At 37.6% G+C, this 20,575-nt stretch overlaps 4 protein-coding genes across 8 annotated transcripts; 2 read left to right on the forward strand and 2 right to left on the reverse strand.

Moving 5' to 3' along the window:
• Positions 1–280: 280 nt before the first annotated feature.
• LOC109851814 (protein I'm not dead yet-like) lies at positions 281–3,825 on the forward strand. Its single transcript, XM_020422275.1, has 9 exons — positions 281–407; positions 627–762; positions 1,079–1,459; positions 1,595–1,653; positions 1,739–2,051; positions 2,156–2,298; positions 2,376–2,470; positions 2,947–3,230; positions 3,310–3,825. Exons 1-9 carry the CDS (start codon positions 373–375, stop codon positions 3,595–3,597), a joined length of 1,734 nt encoding a protein of 577 aa, XP_020277864.1. The 5' UTR covers positions 281–372; the 3' UTR covers positions 3,598–3,825.
• A 233-nt stretch (positions 3,826–4,058) lies between these two features.
• On the reverse strand, positions 4,059–5,191 carry LOC109851823 (PAXIP1-associated glutamate-rich protein 1). Its single transcript, XM_020422296.1, has 3 exons — positions 4,654–5,191; positions 4,372–4,532; positions 4,059–4,287 (listed from the first exon to the last, which is right to left on the reverse strand). The coding sequence occupies exons 1-3, from the start codon at positions 4,720–4,722 to the stop codon at positions 4,059–4,061; spliced, it is 459 nt and encodes a 152-aa protein (XP_020277885.1). The 5' UTR covers positions 4,723–5,191.
• Positions 5,192–7,762: 2,571 nt separating this feature from the next.
• LOC109851818 (gustatory receptor for sugar taste 43a-like) lies at positions 7,763–12,433 on the forward strand. Of its 2 annotated transcripts, none has more exons than XM_020422283.1 (9): positions 7,763–8,034; positions 8,366–8,503; positions 8,992–9,187; positions 9,370–9,586; positions 9,681–10,014; positions 10,131–10,241; positions 10,379–10,653; positions 10,882–11,040; positions 11,110–12,433. In XM_020422283.1, exons 2-9 carry the CDS (start codon positions 8,377–8,379, stop codon positions 11,269–11,271), a joined length of 1,581 nt encoding a protein of 526 aa, XP_020277872.1. In that variant the 5' UTR covers positions 7,763–8,034; positions 8,366–8,376; the 3' UTR covers positions 11,272–12,433. The 2 variants fall into 2 exon arrangements, with proteins under 2 accessions (XP_020277872.1, XP_020277873.1); XM_020422284.1 differs by having other exon boundaries at positions 10,397–10,653.
• Positions 12,434–12,532: 99 nt separating this feature from the next.
• On the reverse strand, positions 12,533–19,702 carry LOC109851812 (myotubularin-related protein 3). 4 transcript variants are annotated; one of them, XM_020422274.1, is made up of 16 exons: positions 18,971–19,702; positions 17,603–17,665; positions 17,094–17,410; positions 16,798–16,984; positions 16,521–16,699; positions 16,202–16,400; positions 15,920–16,110; positions 15,637–15,832; positions 15,369–15,554; positions 15,100–15,264; positions 14,506–14,756; positions 14,188–14,424; positions 13,764–14,052; positions 13,502–13,603; positions 13,199–13,383; positions 12,533–13,099 (listed from the first exon to the last, which is right to left on the reverse strand). In XM_020422274.1, the coding sequence occupies exons 3-16, from the start codon at positions 17,399–17,401 to the stop codon at positions 12,769–12,771; spliced, it is 3,006 nt and encodes a 1,001-aa protein (XP_020277863.1). In that variant the 5' UTR covers positions 17,402–17,410; positions 17,603–17,665; positions 18,971–19,702; the 3' UTR covers positions 12,533–12,768. The 4 variants fall into 4 exon arrangements, with proteins under 4 accessions (XP_020277863.1, XP_020277862.1, XP_020277860.1 ...); XM_020422273.1 differs by having other exon boundaries at positions 13,469–13,603; XM_020422271.1 differs by having other exon boundaries at positions 13,199–13,398; positions 13,469–13,603.
• Between the last annotated feature and the right edge of the window lie 873 nt (positions 19,703–20,575).

The raw sequence follows: 20,575 nt of genomic DNA on the forward strand, positions 1-20,575 counted from the left end.
TTTTCTCCACGTATACGACGAACTGTCAAAATCGCTTTTCTGTCATTATTTACTCTCTCGATCTTACCGATTCGATTTGACTCAACTCGACTCGATCAACCAACTAATCGGCAACGCGGAAAAGAGACGACAATAGATGCGATACATTCGATATCAAAACGCGCACTTCGCGGTACACATGGATTTTTTATATAGGAGGAGAGGAGGATCACATAACAAAAGAGTTACGCTCGAATTTCGAGATTTCGATATATTTGATGTGCAAATGTGCAGATTATAATTGTCACCATTATAATTGACGTTGCTTTTATTAGATTTGTGTGAGAAATATAAACATATTAAATAACACAAAGTGTCTAAAAATCGTAAATAATGGCGGAGGAGGAAAGAAGAAATCCCGAGCAAAGGTGAGGTTCTAATTTACAATAACATTTTACATGAAACACGTGTATTTCTTTCAATTTCTTCATTGTGCACAATCATCATCGTAAACTATATTGCGATATTATCTTTTACGTAAAATTTTGTGAAAACTACAACTGTCCGTTTTGGATACGTGTGTGTGTGTGTATGCATGTTCATGTGTAATGAAAAAATCTAATAAAGTTTATAATTGAAATGAAAAGGCAAGCCGATCAACTGGGAAACTTCGCTTTCTATTTACGGATGACAGGACGATTTATTGCAATCTACTGGAAGATTCTTTTTGCGCTTATTTGGCCTTTGTTCATTTTACCTTTTCTCATCATTTATGACTGTAAGGTACTCTCTTTCTGTCTCACAATTTCTTACTTTATAATTTTGTGACTCTCTGTAAGGTACTCTTTTCCTTACAATTTCTTACTTTATAATTTTTTGCTTTTAAGTTTCTCTTAGCAAATTAATAAATTTTTAGGAATAGAGTAAGAAAAAAATTACTGTACATAATAATTTTAAATTTGTTACATATGTATTATATATATATATATATTATATATATATTTTTTTAGTTTAAAATTATATAAATTCCAATTCGGCACAGTCGTGAAAATTAATTTTTTATGATTCAACGCGTAATTCGACGAGAGATTCTTTGCAGGAAATGAGATGCGCGTTCGTAGTGTTGATAATGGCGGGCTACTGGATAACTGATTGCTTCCCTATGGCGGTAACGGCACTGATACCGGTTGTGTTGTTCCCATCCCTGGGCGTACTTAGCACGAGAGATACATGTATTTGTTACATGAACGACACGATAATGGTGTTTCTCGGTGGTTTGATTCTCGCTATTGCTATCGAGCACAGCAATTTACACATGAGGATCGCTCTCGGGGTTTTGAGGGCAGTTGGTGCGAGCCATGCCAAATTGCTTGGCGGTCTTTGCGCGGTTACAACTTTTATATCCATGTGGGTGGCAAACACAGCGGCCACCGCCATGATGGTGCCCATCATTTTTGCTGTACTACGCCAATTGGAAACGGTTAATAAATACTAATTAATATAAATACTAATTAATTAATAGTAATGGTAACTAATAGATTGCAGGTTTTTTGATATTTAATCGTATTTGACATGTGTATTTATTTCTTTATTTAATATATGTACAACATTACAGGCCGGATTGGGTGCGGTATTTGATACGGAGGTGGATCCAGAAAAACCGGATGTCGTAGCGTAAGTAAAGTGGCGTAGCTTCTCCGTCCAACAACACACAAACTTTGCATAATTCGTGTCGTGTCACATATTACGTTCTCCTTAGCGAGATAAAACCAACGAGAATAACAAAAGCGTACTTTTTGGCGGCGGCTTATTGCTCAACGTTCGGTGGAACGGGCACGTTAGTGGGGACCGGCACAAATTTGACTCTTAAAGGCATCTTCGAGACCACGTTTCCCGAATCCGACGGAATTATATTCACCACTTGGTTGATCGCGTCGTTTCCTCAGATGGTCATCAATTCCTTTCTCTGCTGGCTCTATCTACAAGTTGCTTATTTCGGATTCTTCAGACCGCGCAGCAAGGACGCTCAATTAGCTACGATCGGACCCGAGGGCGAAGCCGTTACGAATCAAGTATGTAATATATAAATCAATGATTAGTATTACGCAATTTATTCATCAATTTTCCGCGTACAGTTACTTTGATTCTTCCTTCTGAGAAGCAATGAAATTTCTAGGTGATACTAGAGAGATACAGAGAGTTGGGACCGATAAGTTTTCACGAGACCGGAGTGGCTGTGCTATTCTTCATGTGCGTGTTTCTCTGGATATTCCGAAAACCCGGATTCGTCACCGGTTGGGCGGAAGTGATTACAGACACGTTGGTATTCTGATTTATTTGAGCGAGAGGTGAAAATGTTTCAACTTACCGCGAGAAAATAATAAACTTGTGTCTAGAGATCTGAGGGACTCGGTGCCGGTGATCTTTGCCGCTATCCTAATGTTTTTCATCCCGAAGGATCTCAGCTTCTTTCGCAGTTGCAGCCGAGATCGTAAGAAGTTGTTGGATAAATCGAGATATATCAGTTTCCAAATTACGCTATTCCAGTAATGTTCCACGCAGTTGTCAGTAATCTCGGGAAACTCTCGCTGTCTTGTTTGTTTCTCCGCGCAGCCCGAGGCGATTGTGCTGCGCAGAGAACGACGAGAAAAGCCGCTGAGAGCGAGCGAGACAAAACGGTCTCTCTCTCTCTCTGTGTCGAACAACCACGACAAGATTAGATGAGAAAAAAAAAATCGAGTCTCGTAGACTAAAGCTCGAGGGCGCATGAACTCGTAGTCAGTGAACTCATAATCAGATAAGATCGCGCAGAGGACAATTATGTGCAGGATATAATTATAATTCGAAAACTTTTACCGAATCATATATATTTGTTCTTCTGTCCCAAAATTGTTTTTTTTTTTTTTTTTAGAGAAATGTATTTAGAGATTATAAAATTCTTTATTGAAAAGATCACAAATTTCACAGCCGCACAAAGACCAAAGAAATCGCAGGAAGGTTTGATAACGTGGAAAAAAATTGAGACCAAAATGCCATGGAGTCTGATGTTCTTGCTGGGCGGTGGTTTTGCGATCGCGAAAGGTAGCATCGAATCTTGTATGGCGAAGCGAGTCGGCATGGCTATGCTACCGCTACGTCATTTGCCACCTGTACTGATACTCACTTTGGTCGGTTACTTTATCAGTACCATAACGGAATTCACTTCAAATGTAGGCATCGCAAATATTACTTTACCGATTATAGCTCAAATGGTAAGACTACATTTTTTTCTATATCTATAATATATTCTCTTAAAACAAAATAAAACATATGCACACAAATGTCCGTTAGTGCATAGCAATGGAGATACATCCTCTGTATCTAATGGTACCGGCCACATTGTGTGCTTCGTTCTCGTTTCGACTTCCGGTCGGAACGCCACCAAACGCCATCGTAACTGTTCAGGGACACATTCCAACCAAGGGACTCATGGCTGGAGGCTGTGTGCCCGCGATTTATTCTGTGTTAGTGCAAGTTATTCTGTTCCCGACATGGGGTGCTTACATTTTCGAGATTGACAAGGGATTTCCTGAATGGGCTGCGCATATGATAGCAGGGAACGACACAGATGAGTGTTAATTAATTGAAGAAGATAAATTATATTCGTAAAAGAGCGAACAGTTTCGAGCCTCTTGGTGTTTTTTACGTGAAAGAGGAGAAAAGATAGACAAAAACCAGATTTACATTTCTTCTACAACTTAATAACATATAAAATATAGTAATATAAAACTGAATATTAAAACATGTTGTGTTTTGTGAGACAATTGGAAATAAAACAAGTTCAAATAAAAACTGTTGTAATAATTATATTTATCATTGTATCCTTATAAAGAATAAATAAAGGATACATCCTCAAAGTTTTACTTTCTTCGTTCTTAAATAGGCGTATAAATTTTCTCTTTTAATAAAGATATTTTTATCATACAACTAGGAGCAATAGTTTTCTGTACAATAGTTTTACATCGCATCTCAATTTTGTTCATAGTGTTGAGTTTTAATAACCAAAGTATTTCAAAAGTAACAAGTTTTATAAATACGTTTTAAGAAGAAGGCTGCGTCTTTAATCCAGCAGATTCATTGTTTTTTGGACTGGAATTTATTTCTTGTTGCTCCAGTCTACGATATCTCAACATTGTCGATAATACTCCATTGAAACTGGCAGTTTTCTTCTTGGCGCTACCTTTTAGAGTGCTCTCGCCAACTCTCCGAACAGGCAGTCTTGGTGATGACATCTCATCCATAAAGTCAAAGTCAGACTTTTCTTCAGTTCTGTAAAAGTGATTGTTATTTTGTACATATACAAATACACATTTAAACAATTTTATTGAAACAATTATATCAGTAGAAAATCACTTGTATTCTTGAGACCCATGCTCTTGTTGTCTATTATTTGAAGGGATGGGAGAAGGTCCCCGTCTGCCAGGACACTTCCATTCAAGCTCTAGAACACGATTATTTGCTTCCAAACCTTCAATCAGTGAGACTATGTCTTCAGGTTTTATATTCCATTCATGCTGCAAAGAAGATATTCGGTCAAAATTAACACACATTTCATAATGAGAATATTAGAAAAATGCAGAAATACAATGTAATCAAATATTAGAAATTATATTGGAGTAAACTCAATTGACTCACATTTGCATCTACCTCATACTTTTCTTCATCAGAACACTCCACACACCAGTCTTCCTCATTTTGTTCCATTTCTATCAAATAGTTTAACTGTCTATGTATTAAACTGCTCTCAAGAAGTGCGGTAAAACACAATTGTGGTCATCTCTATGTATAATCAACACTTTCCAACTTAAATAAAAGTGCAAAACCAATGCTTCCTCCGCACTTCACACAAGTTTTTATACAATAATTGCACTCTTCATAAACGTTTACAATTGCAACAAATGTGAAAAGAAATCCATTGACAATTAAAAAACATGGTTTAACTTATGTATTTGGTTATGTCAGATTATTCTATATATACATTTATTTTGTTATAATTCTTATTAGTTACGGTAACGTGTAATATCATTAATGACAAGAGAAAACAGCATCTTTATAGTCTATTTATACGTATATATAAAAATATAAAGCGCATTTTCTTTCTTTACGCTCTAGTTTGTACACACTCATAGTTGCACATAGTTGCACAGCAGCTAACACAGTGTATACCACACGCCACCTAGTAACAGAGAACGCAAAATACAGACTAAGCGACTTCAAAGACAACATTCGATACTAAAATTGCCGCTCTCATTTTTCTCTTGTTGACTGCTAGATGACGCGCCAGGTTCGATGATGCATTCGATTTGCATGGAACTCCGCGCGATTAAAAACTCGATAAAAAACTATTAACAATTACTGCAATTATTTGCAATTTTTTAATTTCATTTTTTGAACAAAATAGCACGACATAATACATTTACCATAATGTAATTTCTATTTTTTCCGTTTTGTTAATAATTTATCTTTTTCTAAAGTTTTCGCTACAAAAAAATCTGACATTCTTCACCATTTTATAAAATCTTTTCATTTTTTACGGATTAAACGGTCAACTATGCAAATTTGCATCCTCAACGTCCTTTTAATTCTATATAGTATTAATATATACGTAAACGGTTAAAAGAATGAGATTATATAATGATAACAAAAATTACGCGCGTTGACTCATGAGACGTTTTTTGGTTTTGAAGATATCATTGTGAAAAAACAACATTCTGACGGTCACAGAAGTCGAAGCTGTGGAACTTCTCATTATTTTTTCTCTTCGAGAAACAGTTGTATAAATCAGCATGACATCAAATATATCGCTAAGCATTATTCATTGCCAGCAATAACAAACAGAGCAATTTTCTTTACGATCAATTTGAGTCTCTCTAGAACTCTTGACGTATGCTCTATGCAGACATATATATGTTTGTGACACATGCTATATATTTTTACTATATACTTATACTCTATCTACACACTTGTTGACGTAAACAATGGAATTCTCGATGCGAGGTTTTATTTTTATACAAAATTAATCGTAAATTGTATCTTCGCACGACACACATATACACGTATAAAAAATAGAAAAATAGATGAGGTATAAATTTTATATGTCTTTTTTGAATGGATTTCGAGAATCGAACACAAATGTGTATTCAAACTATTAAAATTCATTTAATTAATTACAAGATCGAATAAGTAAAGATACATTGTAAAATCGATGCGCGGTAATTTTATCAGAAACGAAATAATTCACAGAGTTACTTGTAATTAAATATCTAATTAACTAAATAATTGATTGCGACTCATTGGCCAATGTGTGCATTACATATAATTACGAAAAGTTGCAGAGATATACATTTAGTTTCGCGTGAACACGCGAAACGAGGCTCGCACGAATTATTTCTTATTTACTAGGTCGCGGTTGAACACCGAACAAAAAAAAAAAAAATAGTCCTTCGCATTCACGCACATCTCCGCGTAATTATCAAACACTTATCGCGACGCTTGATCGGATGTGCGGAAAATATAGAAATAATCGAAGTTACAATGTTTACACAAAGGTACAGTTTTTTTTTCGCGAGTAGTTCTTTTTGTTATACTGACGACGACAAAGCTAGTCCTGAGTCTCACGCGTGTTGTCCGAGAAATCCATTGTAAGAGAAACAGATACGTAAGAAGATTAACGCCAAAACGGTAACAAAACTCTATTTTAATATCACGTTGCAAACATTTTGCATCGAATGAATCAAAGCCTATCTTTTAAAAATATTTTCTTTATTATTTTTATCTCGTAAAAAATAAAGCGGACACGCAAATTTGATACGTCAATTTATGTATTATCTTCCTTTTGGATTGGATCAGCACAAAAAGAAAATACATTTCAAAAACCCGCTATAAATATTATACGCGATCGAAAATTGTTGGTGTTTACGTTTTTAAACTTGGGATGATCAACAATAGATGCAGACTGACCGTGATTATAGATGCATATACAATTATATTGGCGCAAAAAAAGTCGTGCGGTCATTACTCGTAGTGTCGATAAAGCGAGGAGTGTTTATATTTAACATTGACTATATTTATAAATGTATTCAAAATGCCCATTACTCATATTAATGAGCTTATGACTATGTAAATACATAGAATTATACGTACACGCAAAACTGCATGTGTACCATATATACATATGTATATCTGTTTTTACGTGTAATGCTGCGTTCTGACGCCAACGTGATAAATTTTTATATGTTAATCAAAACTGTTGCAAATAAGTAGACGAAACGCATAAATATATGTACGTCATAATATACCTACGTAAATATTTTCACGTACATAATTACGTTTGCGCGCGATAATTACATTGCGCTTACATATGAGCTTTTGCTCGTTTTTCATTTGTTTATTTTCCCATCCATTATTTCTCTAATAATACGTTGCACGCAAAAAAAGAGATAACAAAAGTATGCGCTGAGATCGCATTAATCATTATATCGCACATACTTACCGATTTGATTGCACGCGAACTGTCGAGGGAATTGTTTTCCCGAAGAAGTAGTACGAAGTTCTTGCGCGAAAATGTGACCATCGATCTATCAGAAGGCTCGAGGTTCTCACCCAATCCCGACACTATAAGGAACGCGCTTTTATGTGCGCAATCCTCGGAAACGTCGTCGCGCGTGTTCGAGTGGGTAGATAAATATGTGTTTTCAAGGGATAAGCATCGACATACCTAGAGAGCTACGATCGTCAACAACAATTATCTGTCGACGATCTGACGAGTACGAATGAACGGACGCAAGTGCGAAAGTCTGCAGATGCACTCGCATCGTCAACGCTCCCCGTTCGTTATTCGCTCCGATGTGCAATGTGAATCTACCGTGTAATCCTCGTAACGTAAAGTTTATTTACATAGTGACGGTCCCGCGTAAAACATCGATTACGTGCGAAGAAGCGACGATGTCCTTGCGAAGGATTTTCTCGTAATCTTTGCTCTCTCGCAACACATTTCGTTCGGTCGAATATGAAAAGGTAAAAAATCTGCGTACTCTTTCGATCAGGATGTGTCTATTGTATTTTTTTTTTTATTATTAGTGTTTTATTTTATCTCTGAAGTTTCGGTTTTTATAAAGAATGCGACGCACGAAATGCTATATCTTAAATGTTATCTTAAGAAAAGTTGACACTCTTTGTTAAAAAAATTTATATTTTTTTACAAAAAAGAGAAGCGAAACTCATTCAAAAAACTTTACAACGTACATATATATATATATGTGTGTGTGTATATATATATATCGTACGTATCAATTTAATATTAAAATATTGCTCGTGCAAGTTATAAATCCCGTTACTCTGTAATTAGGAGTCCATTCGATGCAGTTCGCGAATTACTTTGTGGTCGCACCTGTGAATATTACCAACGAAGCCGCCTCCATGCCTAAAAAAATGCACGTACGATGGAACGATTTTGAGAAACAACACACACCGAGTAGGACAAACAGTAAGATAATGAGTATATGTCACATTTTCTATTCACGTTTTTTTTTTAATTTGCCAAAATTATCTTAAATTTATAAAGTAAACTTTTTAATATCTACAAAAAATATGGGGAGAGAAAAAATTGTTAAGAAATATATTAATTACAAAAAATAGAAATATAATTAAATATTTGAATCTCTTTCTGTTAAACGTATATACATAACATTATAGGTAACAATCTCTTTACGCAAAAATCATTTAAAATCCTCGCGAAAAGAGAGTATGTTGATTAATAATTATATTTAAAAAGTGTAATAATCAATAATATAAGAAAAGTAGAAATGTAAAAAAAAAGCTGACAGAGATGCTATGTACGATTAAAAATGTAATACTCGAGTGATTTGCAGAAATTTTTTTTTAGCGTTGTGTAAAGAACTCACTATCTTTGCTTCGTTCGTACACTGTGTTCGGAGACGATTTAAATCGATAGTATAATAATCCGTTGTGTAGACAAGCTTTCAAACGTGGATGAACACGACGTAAATTCTGACGGGGCGAGTAACAAGTCGGTAAACACCGATTTATATCAAGCGGTGTTCCCAATCTATCATGTCAGCAAACTGATCGGTGTATTTCCAACGAGATTTGTCAAACAGGCGTCTGGCAGATATCAAGGCCAGTTGAGCATCATCGATAGCGTTTACAGGTGAAAAAAATAGAAAATCAAATCACGTTTAAAAATCACAAATTTCACTTAAAAAAAAAAAAAAAAACCAATCTTGAAATAAACGATTTTTTATGCGTTTAATTTCTTAAGAGAGAAATATACTCGATATTTTTAATTTTTAAAATAAAAATATATAAAATGTTCGAAATAATTTGATTCAGTATATGTTTGCTGATATGTGTGATCGGAGCTGGAATTTGGGGATTCTGGCGCGATTTGAGAAACGGATGGGAGCACAGCACCAGACTCAAGTCGCAGAACGCGGTGATCGTCACCACCAGCGACGTGTTGGGTGTGATGAGTCTAACAGCCGTTTCCATCATCGGCTCGATTTTGCGCTACAAGAATGTGCAAACCGTTTTTGAGAAATTGGTCGAAGTAAGACTCTCTAAGTTTTTGTATAATCAATCTATGCGCTTGTGCCCGAGACCGCATGTATATAAAATTTATTTTGATTCTTGTCCGTACGTAGTGCGATGAAAAATTGGGAATTGTCTCGCCGAGGAAACTCAGACGGTACACAATCCTTCTGACGTTGTGCACACTTTCCTATTCCATTATTATTTCATGCCTCGACGTTCACACGTGGAACTTTGAGGTGAAGCTGTCGAAAAAACCAGATAACAAAGGTCCGTTGAATTACCTACCCTTGTACTTCATGTATCTGATAATCGTCATGATGGAGGTGCAATACGCCATCATTACTCACAACGTGGGACAGAGGTTCTGCAGACTCAACAAATGTCTCGAGAACATTCTTAAAAGCAGTAAAATTACAGATCACTTCAGGAAGGATCTTGGATTAGGTGTGTATTGTTTTTTCACGGTTATCACCGTGAGCGAAATACCTTCGCCACTTTGTAGACCTTCAAAATCGATGCAAACTGAATGAACTTCTAAAAAAAGTCACATAAATTCATAGCCGGCGATCTTCGAGATCAAGGACAACTCACGGCGTTCGTTCGGCAGGATATGGGAAATAACACTCGAATGTTTCGGAAATCTAAAATCATGGACTCTTCTGCCCCAAATGGTACTACAATGCTACTATATATCTAAAAATAAATTTTTGTTTCTCTTCGAATTATTATTACAGATACAAATGTAACTTGATAAAATAACATTTAATTAAATAACGTCTCTAATTAAAACTCAGTGAATGTTTTTTAGATGGAAAAAGTTTTACAGATAATATATCCCAATTAGTGGTAGTGCACGGATCACTGTGCGACACCGTAACGCTCATCAACTCCGCTTATGGCGTTGTTATACTTGTGATCACGATCACCTGTCTGATACACTTGATAATTACACCGTACTTTTTAATAATGGAAGCTGACGGAAGACGCGAACCGCTATTTCTTTTCGTTCAAGGATTGTGGTGTATTTTCCATATTTGGAGACTGCTCATAGTTGTGCAGCCAACATATTCTGCTACAACGCAGGTAATAGTTTTAATAAATAAACAAATCAAACCTAAGATTTAAAACCGTAATCTCGATAAAAAAATTTTTCTGAAAGAAAAATAAATAAAATATATTTTTGTATAGAGTTAAATAAGAGAAAAGAGCTATTAACATGCAGATAATATATTTTGATTTCTGTTTTATATTAACGCTTTAGATTTATCGCGTGTATATATATATGTGTATATATATGTATATCATTTTTAGGGAAAAAAAACAGCAGTTTTAGTTAGTCAATTGTTGTCTGTAAATCGCGACAGAGAAGGCAGAAAACAATTAGAGATCTTTTCCCTTCAACTTCTACATCGGCCTTTAGAGTTTTCAGCCTGTGGACTTTTCGCTCTGGACCGCACCCTCGTGACTTCAGTAAATTTTCATAACTTTCCTGCACATGTTAAAACGAACAAATTCAAAGAAAAAAAAACTCAATTTTAGATCGCTGGCGCTGTCACAACATATCTCGTAATACTGATACAGTTCCAAAAGGACGATGACACTAAAGGCAGTTTCGATAATATCCTAAAGAACGCCACCCAAATGTTAAAGAATGCGTCGACGCTACACAATCTCACGGCAGGAAAATTAGGTTTAAATTAACATAAGAAACTTGATTGTTTTTTTTTTCATCGATTTTTTTTATGTTCTTCATCGTATATAATAAAATTGTTTTAAAAGTACACGTCGTCCATTTATTTGTAGGATATCCATGACCTCAAAAAAAATTCTAAGAAAAAATCGTACGTCCAGAGTTTCTGTGTTCACATAAAGATGCAGATTTCATGATACCCCCCCAAAAAAATAGAACAAAATTAATAATCAATATATCACACCAATGAACTGTATGCTGTACCGGAATGCTCACTCCGATTAAAAACGTGATGTGAGAAAACGGCCCCAGAAAAAATAAGAATGAAATAAAAAAAAGTATTATTTCTTTATCTAATAATTAGAAGACATGTACGTGGACTTCGTTGAATGATCTAAATTCACTCAGAGGGAGAAAGAAATAGCACATAAACAATTCATTCTTTTTTTTCTAATCGCAGCTATTTTCCAGGCATTGGAATGAGCAGAGTTGCAAACTTTGGCAGGCTAGCAGCGAAAACACCGAGGTGGTGGGGACACGCACTCGAGCGAGAACCCACGATATGCGTGCCCCCACCACCTCGATGTTCGCGCTGCCAGCCGGCCAGAGTTTGCAATTCTGGGAATGAGCATTATGGCATAGTATAGAGCTTACCGTATCACACAAGTATATAACATGATTTGTGTTTAAACCAATTTCTTAATTAAAGATAACATTTATAACAGACTAATAGTAATAAATGATTCGTCATACAGATATGTCTAATGATAAGAAGGGATTAATGTGTGGGGTAAAACGTAGGGAATTGCGAATATGAATTCGATCGATACCAGAGACGCGTGCGATGCGATAATGACATTTAATATCCCAATTTTCGTACATCGGCAGCAATTATAAGAAATACGATTTCGTTCGTTATTTTTTTACTCAACCCGGTCGCTAATTAACGAACGATCCGTTTTCATCGTGATCAATTGACAATTAATTAGCACTTCTCGATCTGTAATGTAATTGTCTACAAAGACATCGATCACAGCCTATCCAAAAGTATTTGCCACTCGTCTTCCGCTCGGTGCCAAGCGCGGAGATACCCGAGAATGGGTACACGGTAAATGAAACCAATCTTCCGAGCGAACAACAAGAATTTCTTCCATTTAAGGTATATACAAGGTATATACTCGTATACTGACTCCGTGCCATTCTATATCTCCGTACTCGCCTCTTACAACTTGTTCGTACAAATTATTAATCTAGCAATAAATATTATGTTATCGCTTAGGAAAACTTAGATGCGTTAGTTCGCATGCCGTATGCGTATTGTGTCTGATACAAATTATGTATAAATCCGAGAACGGTGACGAGTACACCGTCCGAAGTTGGGTGATGTTGATCGGCAAATCTCCAGCATACTGTGTGTGTGTGTGTACCGCGCACGCGCTCCTCTTCACCACACGTACACAGCTTTCCCTTTTCGCTTCAGATTTTTCTCACGGACTCTTCTCTCCTGTTCAATTGGCCGTGGCCGCAGCAACGGACGGTTGCGTTTTCTGATGCGTCGCTTGCAGCAAATTGTCGCAGCAGGTATCCTTCGTCGTAGTGGGCGGCAGTTTTTTCAACCTCTGACACGTAACCATTTGCGGCACCACTTCGGAAGAGTCTGTCTCGTTCTCCGCTCTGGTGTTCTGATGGCGAACGTTGCTGCACTGACAGGACGTCGTTTGATGATGATGTAGTCGCGCGTAGCAGTCGCTGCACACTCTCACAGGATTGTAGAGTTGTTCGCTAGGCAAGGGGGTGGAGTTCTCGGAACAGTCGGCGCAGAAAATCTTACCGCAGCATCTAATAAGATATTAACCATGTTTAAAATATTTTGTTTTTAATTGTTACGCGCGTCTTCCTACTGATAGCAAATCTAGCATCTACTCGCAAAATGCATACCTGCAATGATGCTTACGTCTACCGAGCCAGAACTCTGTATTACACCCCATGCATCTAGTCACAGCATGATCGGGTACCCAAAGAGTGGGAGCAGGACCTAATTCTTCTACTGCTTCCCAGGACATATCTGAAGGCAATGATTCTCCGTGTTCTCCAGTACTCCCGACGGAGTCCGGCAATGAACCCTGTGAAAGGTTTCGCTATATTTTTCATCAACTGGAGCGTAGGAGCTACTATTTGCCAAACTGGATATTTAATTGGGATATTCACTTGAAATGAATTTTCCATTTCATTGTTACTCACAATGTCATCGATACGTTCCGTATCCGCATTGTGATTGCAAACTTGTTTTATCAGCGCTAGTCTGGTCGTATGTAATTCTTTCTTCAAAGCTTCCTCTTTGAGCTGAAAATATAAATTATAAGTTATGCAATCACAGCGTTACAGAATGGCTAAAGAATTCTAAAGAATAAAACAATGTAATCTTTCTGTAACACATCGCTGGACGCTTCTGTGACAAAATTCGGCGTCACGATAAAACTCTGTAAACTGCTGCTTCAAGTACCTTATATTCTACGATAATTTGTTGTACTCGCATTTGGACGTCACAACATATGACAGGAAGACCATCAACATCGTCCAGCCAGTCAGGATTATCTAACACAACGTCCTGATGGGTTGGAGAAGCTGGGCATATGCTACTAGGAGTTCTTGATATCAATGGGGCGCTAGTATCACTCACGTCACTACCCTCGTTGTGATTGCGATTACACGATGAACAAACAGTCCGTCCAGTGGTAGTGCCGGTTTCGATCCATGGCGACACGATATCCCGTGATGAATTTGTCTGAAGTCTATAAATTGCAATCAGTTAATTTTTGTTTTTGTTTTATTTATTTTTATTTATTTCTTTTTTTTTTGAATAATTTCCTGTAATTTATTTGTGCTTCGTATGTGTGTACGTTTATGTGTATTGCAAAAAGACTTACATTTCTTTCTCTCCTTTAACTGCTGTAACAGAATCATTATTGGGTATCAAGGTATCGGTGGAACTATCTACTGAGGGATTGGCGGGCAAATCGTTAGATGTTTGATTTATCGTACATCGTTTGTTTTCGGTTTCGGGTTTTGGTGAGGTCTCATTCGCGGCTTGATTTTTGTTATCGTCAACATTCTTCACGCTTTTTTGATCCGTTTCAGTCTCAAGCGTCAGAGAATCGAATTTTCTACGAGATAAATAAACACAATGTAAATTTCACATTGAACGAAAGCTCAATACAATAGACGTTTCTCGGTTGATTACTTACTTCTCCATTGAAATACTCGGATCGCTACGTCTGCGGTGCAAATGAGCCGCATGATCGGGCGCGTGCATAAGGTCACCGTACGATCTCGTTTTCGTCATTTGGCCCTGTGGTTCCTCGCTCTCGCCGCCCTCGATGTCTATCATCGCGATTCTCTGTTTATCGTCTCGCATACCGAGAGACGATTCCATGGAACCTAAATATACCTCGGACCACAGAACAAGATCGCGCACATTACAACTCGGCCATAATACCTAAAAACATAAGAGACAAATAAAACCCATTGTAATGATTAATTTTACTATGATTGAGAATAATAAATAAATAAAGCGCCCCAATTTTCAAACACACACGCAAGAATAAAATCAGAGATCAGATGATGGAACTATTTTAACTAAAGGAAATTTAACCCCTAATCTACGTATCTAATCGTCCATATTTTATCGGATAAGAAATTTTCAAGTGTTTCTTAACATAATTAAAGTTCTTATCTGTGAGAAAATATAAATTATATAAATATTCTAGTGTTTTTTTATTCATTGAGATCAAGTGCAGCCCAATCGATAAGTCAATCGACTTGTTTGATCTTTGACTTACCTGATTCTTTAACGGCGAATATAAATGATTTACGAACGCAGTCGAGTTGAGAAAACGCCAAACGGAAAACGTGCGTTCGCGTATCCTCAACTGCAGCCTTTCTTGCCTCGTATTACATAGGAATGTTCCGAATAACTGCGAATACGTATGCTGAGCTAATTTTACCTGAAACACACACGTGTTACGCACGTTTTTTTTTTTGAAGTGCCATTCAGAGATAATTTCTCGATGACATGTTTATATACACAATAATTTATTTATATACTTACAAGATACGCTGATGAAAATTGAAAACTACATCGAAATTGTAGAATTAATTGATGGACACAGTCAAGCCATTGAAGAAATACTGGACAACGTTCATTGGGATCATCATAACCGATCATTTGGCCGCATCGATCGGCGAACTTATGTCCGAAGTCTAACCATTCTCTCTCGACCAAAACTTGGAATCCCTAAACACAAAACAAAACAATACATAAAGCATGAATATAACTAATTTATCTAAAAACTAAATCTTTTCAAACGCATATTTACCTCCATAGTGCGATAGTACGGATCAAGTAATATTTGTGCCAGTGCTACGATTTGAGGCGTTCTGTCCCAACCGTCGCTGCAGTGCACTAATACTGGTCGACCGTCCCTTTCGATTGCGGACGCCACGGTGACTGCCGCCCGTAATAATCCCGACATATGTTGCAACCATCGCGTTCCTTCCAGTAAACTTAACCAACTGCAAAAGAAATCAGAATAATAAGTAACTTACGATATTTCATTTCACGAAGAATATAAATGAGCACGTATGGATTTGACTACTGACTTCGGTTGATCCGCGTCTGATGCGCAAAGCTGTCGCACAGCGTGAAAACTTTTCCGTATCGAGTGAATATTCGGCAAATTCATAAATTGTATGTCGCAACTCGGATAATATTCGGGACACTCGCAACCGCCGCCACGTGCCCGATTTGCCACTGCGGTTGTGTAAGATCTGGCATCGACAATTAGAACTTTCTGTAAAAAAACCGAAACAAAAAGTGTTTCATATAAAAACATCTTTACAAGAGAAAAGCAAATTTCAATAAACTGTCTGACGAAAATTTACCTTGGAAACACTCGGTTGAATATCGTCACCCGCGTCGGAATACGTAACAGGCGAATCTACCATTGTAGATTCACCTTTATCGTAGCTACACGCATCGGCGAGAGCCTTCAGCAGATCTTCATCCTCTGAACTTCTCCAACCGAGCCATCCCACTTCCGGCTGACTACTACGAGCTATCACGGCGCCATTATTTACATGCCTAGAATAGTAGTGGAAAAATAAGATTAAAATTACAGAGAAATTTATACATTATTCGATTTTCTAATTAATTCTTAAATATTAAATTTTATTCAATATAACAGAAAAGAAAAATTTATACCTCCACACAATAGCTGGGATACGTCTAGAACTTCTGAATTTGGCAACAAATTCAAGAGTTTCATCGGAAATGCAAGCAGGAACCAAGAGCTGTGGTGGATAAGATGGACACATCCGGTAATCTTTGTTTATTTGACTTATACGCCATGTGCCGTGTAAATTGAATTTCAATCGCTCCACCTTAATATAAGTACAACAATGTCAGATGTATTGTGAAAGAAAAAATAAAATCATCTGCGTAATTTCCATTATGACAAAAATTTGCAAGTTATACGTACCTCTGAATTAAAAGTCGCATTATACGAGCCGATATCTTTTCCAAGCCTAGGATAATCTTTACCCTCTTCTACGGACCATGCATAATACGCAAACGCAAATATATCTTCTATGTTTTTCCGTGGATAGGTCAGTTTGTGTAATCGCTTGAACCACCCCAAACAGTGTTCATTTGTGGTAAATGCACAACTGAAATAATGAAACATACGTTCATATATTGAAGCTTGATTAACTATTTGTTGACTGTTTCAGCGCAGACAGAGTAAATGTGAATTTTGAAAAAAAAAAAGAAAACTACCTTAGAGAACGCGCGTCTTTACATCCAATGTGCAAATAAAAAATCTCTTTGACCTCTAACTGCTCTATAAGACCCAGAGGTATATTGTAACATGTTTTGCTTAATTGCAAGTAAAGTCTATAATTCGAGAGCGCCAGTACACCATCTGTCGTTCGTCCCAATGCCACGACAGATTCTCCACTCAACGGTGTGAACGGAATCGTCAGTGATTCGTCTTCGCATTCGAAATGCGTGTGCTTGGGAAACAATTCTGAGGCGTGCAGATGACATATGGACTGCAAACTAGTCGGCTCGTCAGAACTCTCCATTTCTGCGCTCTGCAATTGAGAATTTACACTTTGACATTGACATGTACACACAAGTCATATACATACATGTATATATATATTTTGAATGTGAAATCTCGAAGAATTCAAAACATGAGGATAAGGCAACAATAACATTATCTTATCTTCATCATTGTGTGCTAATTATCTCTGTATCAACTCAATACGAAAAGACTTACTTACTTGACAGGAGACTTTTATCAACTGCTATTTGTTGTTCCCCAAGTGATTAAAATGTCCTGCCTCCTGCAATACATCAGCAAATTGTGATAAACATATAAACACTTTACCCTTTCAGCAATCCTTATCATATCATATTGTCTTGTAACAATTAAAATCCAATTTGAATGAAAACAAAACATCGACTGCTTTTGAAAATACTTTCTCGTTTCTGTTAGAAATTATATACACGAAATCCATATATCGACGTAATTTAATTTTCCTAATAAAATACGCCGCACTATCAAAGACCGCCATTCTTTCTTTTCCTATACGAAAAAAAAAAAAAATAAAAAATAGATTGCTAGCTATCAGAAAAAGTTCGCGTTCTCATGCACATGCGATTTAATCGCAATGTCATCGTGCAGCGCAGAGAAAGCAGAGCCGTTCTCCTTGCCGATGCATATGTGCGGAGCAGAGCGATGGGCCCGCTCCGGACACCGACGACGTCGATTACCGCCAATTCCGGTCGACCGACTTTTTTTTTCTGTCTAGATAGGTGGGACCGCGCGACATGGAAAGGGACACACGCCAGCGACCGAGGATTAATTAATTCCTCTGTCTCGGTCGTCGTGCACACGGTTTCTGCACATACAACAGGCGCATTCGAGGATCCCGAGTTGTCTGTCTCTCTTAACTGCACTATGTTGCACTTTCCGTTCTCTCTCTCTCGAGAGAGAAAAAAGGTTCGAAAATGCAGTTCGTTTATATATGTTTCGATACACAAAATAATTGTACAGCACGAAAAAGCAAATACACAATTCGGACGCGATGGCATCGTTACCCCTTTATCGATTCTACTTTGGTTTTTTTTTTTTAATGTTTTTTTCGCTCTACGTATCGTCTTTTTTTCTAGCGCAGCATCTGAATGCATGTTTATTGCGAAAAACTACGAATGCCACATATATATGTTGTGTACGTATATATATATAGTGTGCAGCTAAGGCGAACGAGCGTATTATTGCGTCTCCCCGTGTTGAATCGCAGTTTGCGACGTGAAATTATTGGTCGCCGCGGTGCAACGCGACGAGAGAGTTTCCCGTACCTGTCTGTCTCATTTGATTTCGTTCCGCTTCATTCTATTCCGCGTTATCTATACCGCAATATATATGTACAGGCTCGCGACTCGGCCTTTCGCTCTTAGTATCAAACGGCCGAGAGAGCTCGGCGACATGTGTCAACCTTGAGACGCGCGTCGCACACGGCGACGCTTTAAATTACTCGCGCTTGTTCTGTCTCTGTCTTTTTGTCTCTCTCTCTTTGCCGCGAAAGAAAGCGTGTAATTGCACACAATGTCACGCGGGAACGCAGAGAGGTGGATTTGCTACTTACTTTTTAAGATTGGCGAGTTGTCTCACGCGATGGACGTCTTCTGGCACGTCTTCGTCCGTCTTCGATGCGGTCTTCTTCGCTCCTTCTGTCTTTTGATCTCTCGCCCTCTCTCTCTCTCTTCACTTCTCTCTCTGTCTCTCTCTCGCTTTACTACAGTCTTCACACACAAAATCTATATGTCAAGCGCTACGAGATTTTGTCGCGTGGTGCTGACGGTTGAAACGTGACGCACTGAAACTACCACACTAACGAGTCTAACGACGCTGCTGCTGGACGACGCGGGGCATCGTCCTCACGACAGTGCAACACAGTCCCGACACAGAATGTCTGTCGTAAAGGATAACTTTGCGGCAACCGTAGGTCAGAGAACGGTGAGTACTCCGTGGTAGCGGCGACGTCGGCGACGACGACGATCACTTCTCATTACGACGGTTAACGCTCATGGGAGTGTGCAACACCCGTGTCGTCCCACACGTAGTCCCTTACGTAGCGATCGCGCACAAAATTCTCACGACTCGCAGGCGACTCTCTCACGAACGATTTTGTCGGTACGTAATCAGCACGTATGCCGCTGCCTATCGATGACACGCAGCAGACCTCGCACAACCACTCGCAAATACTATTTTAAAGCCTCCGAGAGTCTCTTACTACCGAGCTACATCGACGTGAAAGTTGGAACTTAAACTGACTGAACTGACTAGTTAACTAGTCGCCGTCTCGAATCCAGTTGAATCACTGAATACTGATGCGGCTCAAGTTAAAGGCAGCTTTTTACTGAGGGTTTGCCATCCTCGCGCTTGCGTGATTCGCAGGAATGGTTTGCACGTGCGCGAGGTTTGGAGTACAACCAATGACGTAAGAGCGCGTCTCCGAGATGAAAATTGTCGAATGGAATGATAACGAAAAAGAGATATGGAGTAGGGAGTTGGCCAATCCCACACAGATGGTAACTTGTGTTACAAAATGGAGAAGAAGTGGAAAAACTCTTTGTAACCCTAAGGATTATATATCATCTCCACGAGCGCGCAATTAAAAAGCGATTAAGATAGCTGCTAATTAGTCGATAAGTCTCACCTTCATTTATTTTTTTCGCGTTATTGCTTTTTTTATTTAAATGTATTTTAAATGCATGCATTTGAAGCTACAGTATGATAACCAAGTGATGATGTAAGAGGAGACCACGTGCTGAAGACGATAAACACGATGTGAAAATTTTCCCTGTACCTGTATGTTCAAAGTTATGGTAACAAAAATTTACAGTAAAATTATTTAAACTATAAATTACATCAAAGCAATTACTCAGTAAACGTTTAAGTAACAGCAATAATACATCAATGTTATAATTTTTGATTCAGCATTGCGACTGTTGTTTACAACATACATTACATTGCAGTTACATTATTGAGTGGCAAAATATAATATTTATATAAATGTTACTTACGTTGTTTACTGGATATATGAATACGTTGTATGTTTCTTTTAATGTATTCTAAAAATTTAAAGCAATTATAAAAATTGGTCAATATTGAAGAGATAGACGAAATATTACAGGTACAACCACACATTAGTTATATATTATATAATAATGAGAAAAACAATATATAT

This window comes from Pseudomyrmex gracilis, unplaced genomic scaffold, assembly GCF_002006095.1.
Source record: "Pseudomyrmex gracilis isolate BER0280 unplaced genomic scaffold, ASM200609v1 scaffold_21, whole genome shotgun sequence".
Taxonomy (NCBI): domain Eukaryota; kingdom Metazoa; phylum Arthropoda; class Insecta; order Hymenoptera; family Formicidae; genus Pseudomyrmex; species Pseudomyrmex gracilis.

Coding starts and splice junctions, on each gene's coding strand:
- LOC109851814 (XM_020422275.1), top strand. CDS start 373: ATGGCGGAGGAGGAAAGAAGAAATCCCGAGCAAAG. Junction 408..626: donor AGAAGAAATCCCGAGCAAAG/GTGAGGTTCTAA, acceptor TGAAATGAAAAG/GCAAGCCGATCAACTGGGAA. Junction 1,460..1,594: donor TACTACGCCAATTGGAAACG/GTTAATAAATAC, acceptor ACAACATTACAG/GCCGGATTGGGTGCGGTATT.
- LOC109851823 (XM_020422296.1), bottom strand. CDS start 4,722: ATGGAACAAAATGAGGAAGACTGGTGTGTGGAGTGTTCTGATGAAGAA. Junction 4,533..4,653: donor AGTATGAGGTAGATGCAAAT/GTGAGTCAATTG, acceptor TCTTCTTTGCAG/CATGAATGGAATATAAAACC. Junction 4,288..4,371: donor CATGGGTCTCAAGAATACAA/GTGATTTTCTAC, acceptor TCACTTTTACAG/AACTGAAGAAAAGTCTGACT.
- LOC109851818 (XM_020422283.1), top strand. CDS start 8,377: ATGCAGTTCGCGAATTACTTTGTGGTCGCACCTGTGAATATTACCAAC. Junction 9,188..9,369: donor ATCATCGATAGCGTTTACAG/GTGAAAAAAATA, acceptor AATTTGATTCAG/TATATGTTTGCTGATATGTG. Junction 10,654..10,881: donor CATATTCTGCTACAACGCAG/GTAATAGTTTTA, acceptor TATCATTTTTAG/GGAAAAAAAACAGCAGTTTT.
- LOC109851812 (XM_020422271.1), bottom strand. CDS start 17,401: ATGGAGAGTTCTGACGAGCCGACTAGTTTGCAGTCCATATGTCATCTG. Junction 16,111..16,201: donor TTCAACCGAGTGTTTCCAAG/GTAAATTTTCGT, acceptor GTTTTTTTACAG/AAAGTTCTAATTGTCGATGC. Junction 13,604..13,763: donor AAATTATCGTAGAATATAAG/GTACTTGAAGCA, acceptor TTATATTTTCAG/CTCAAAGAGGAAGCTTTGAA.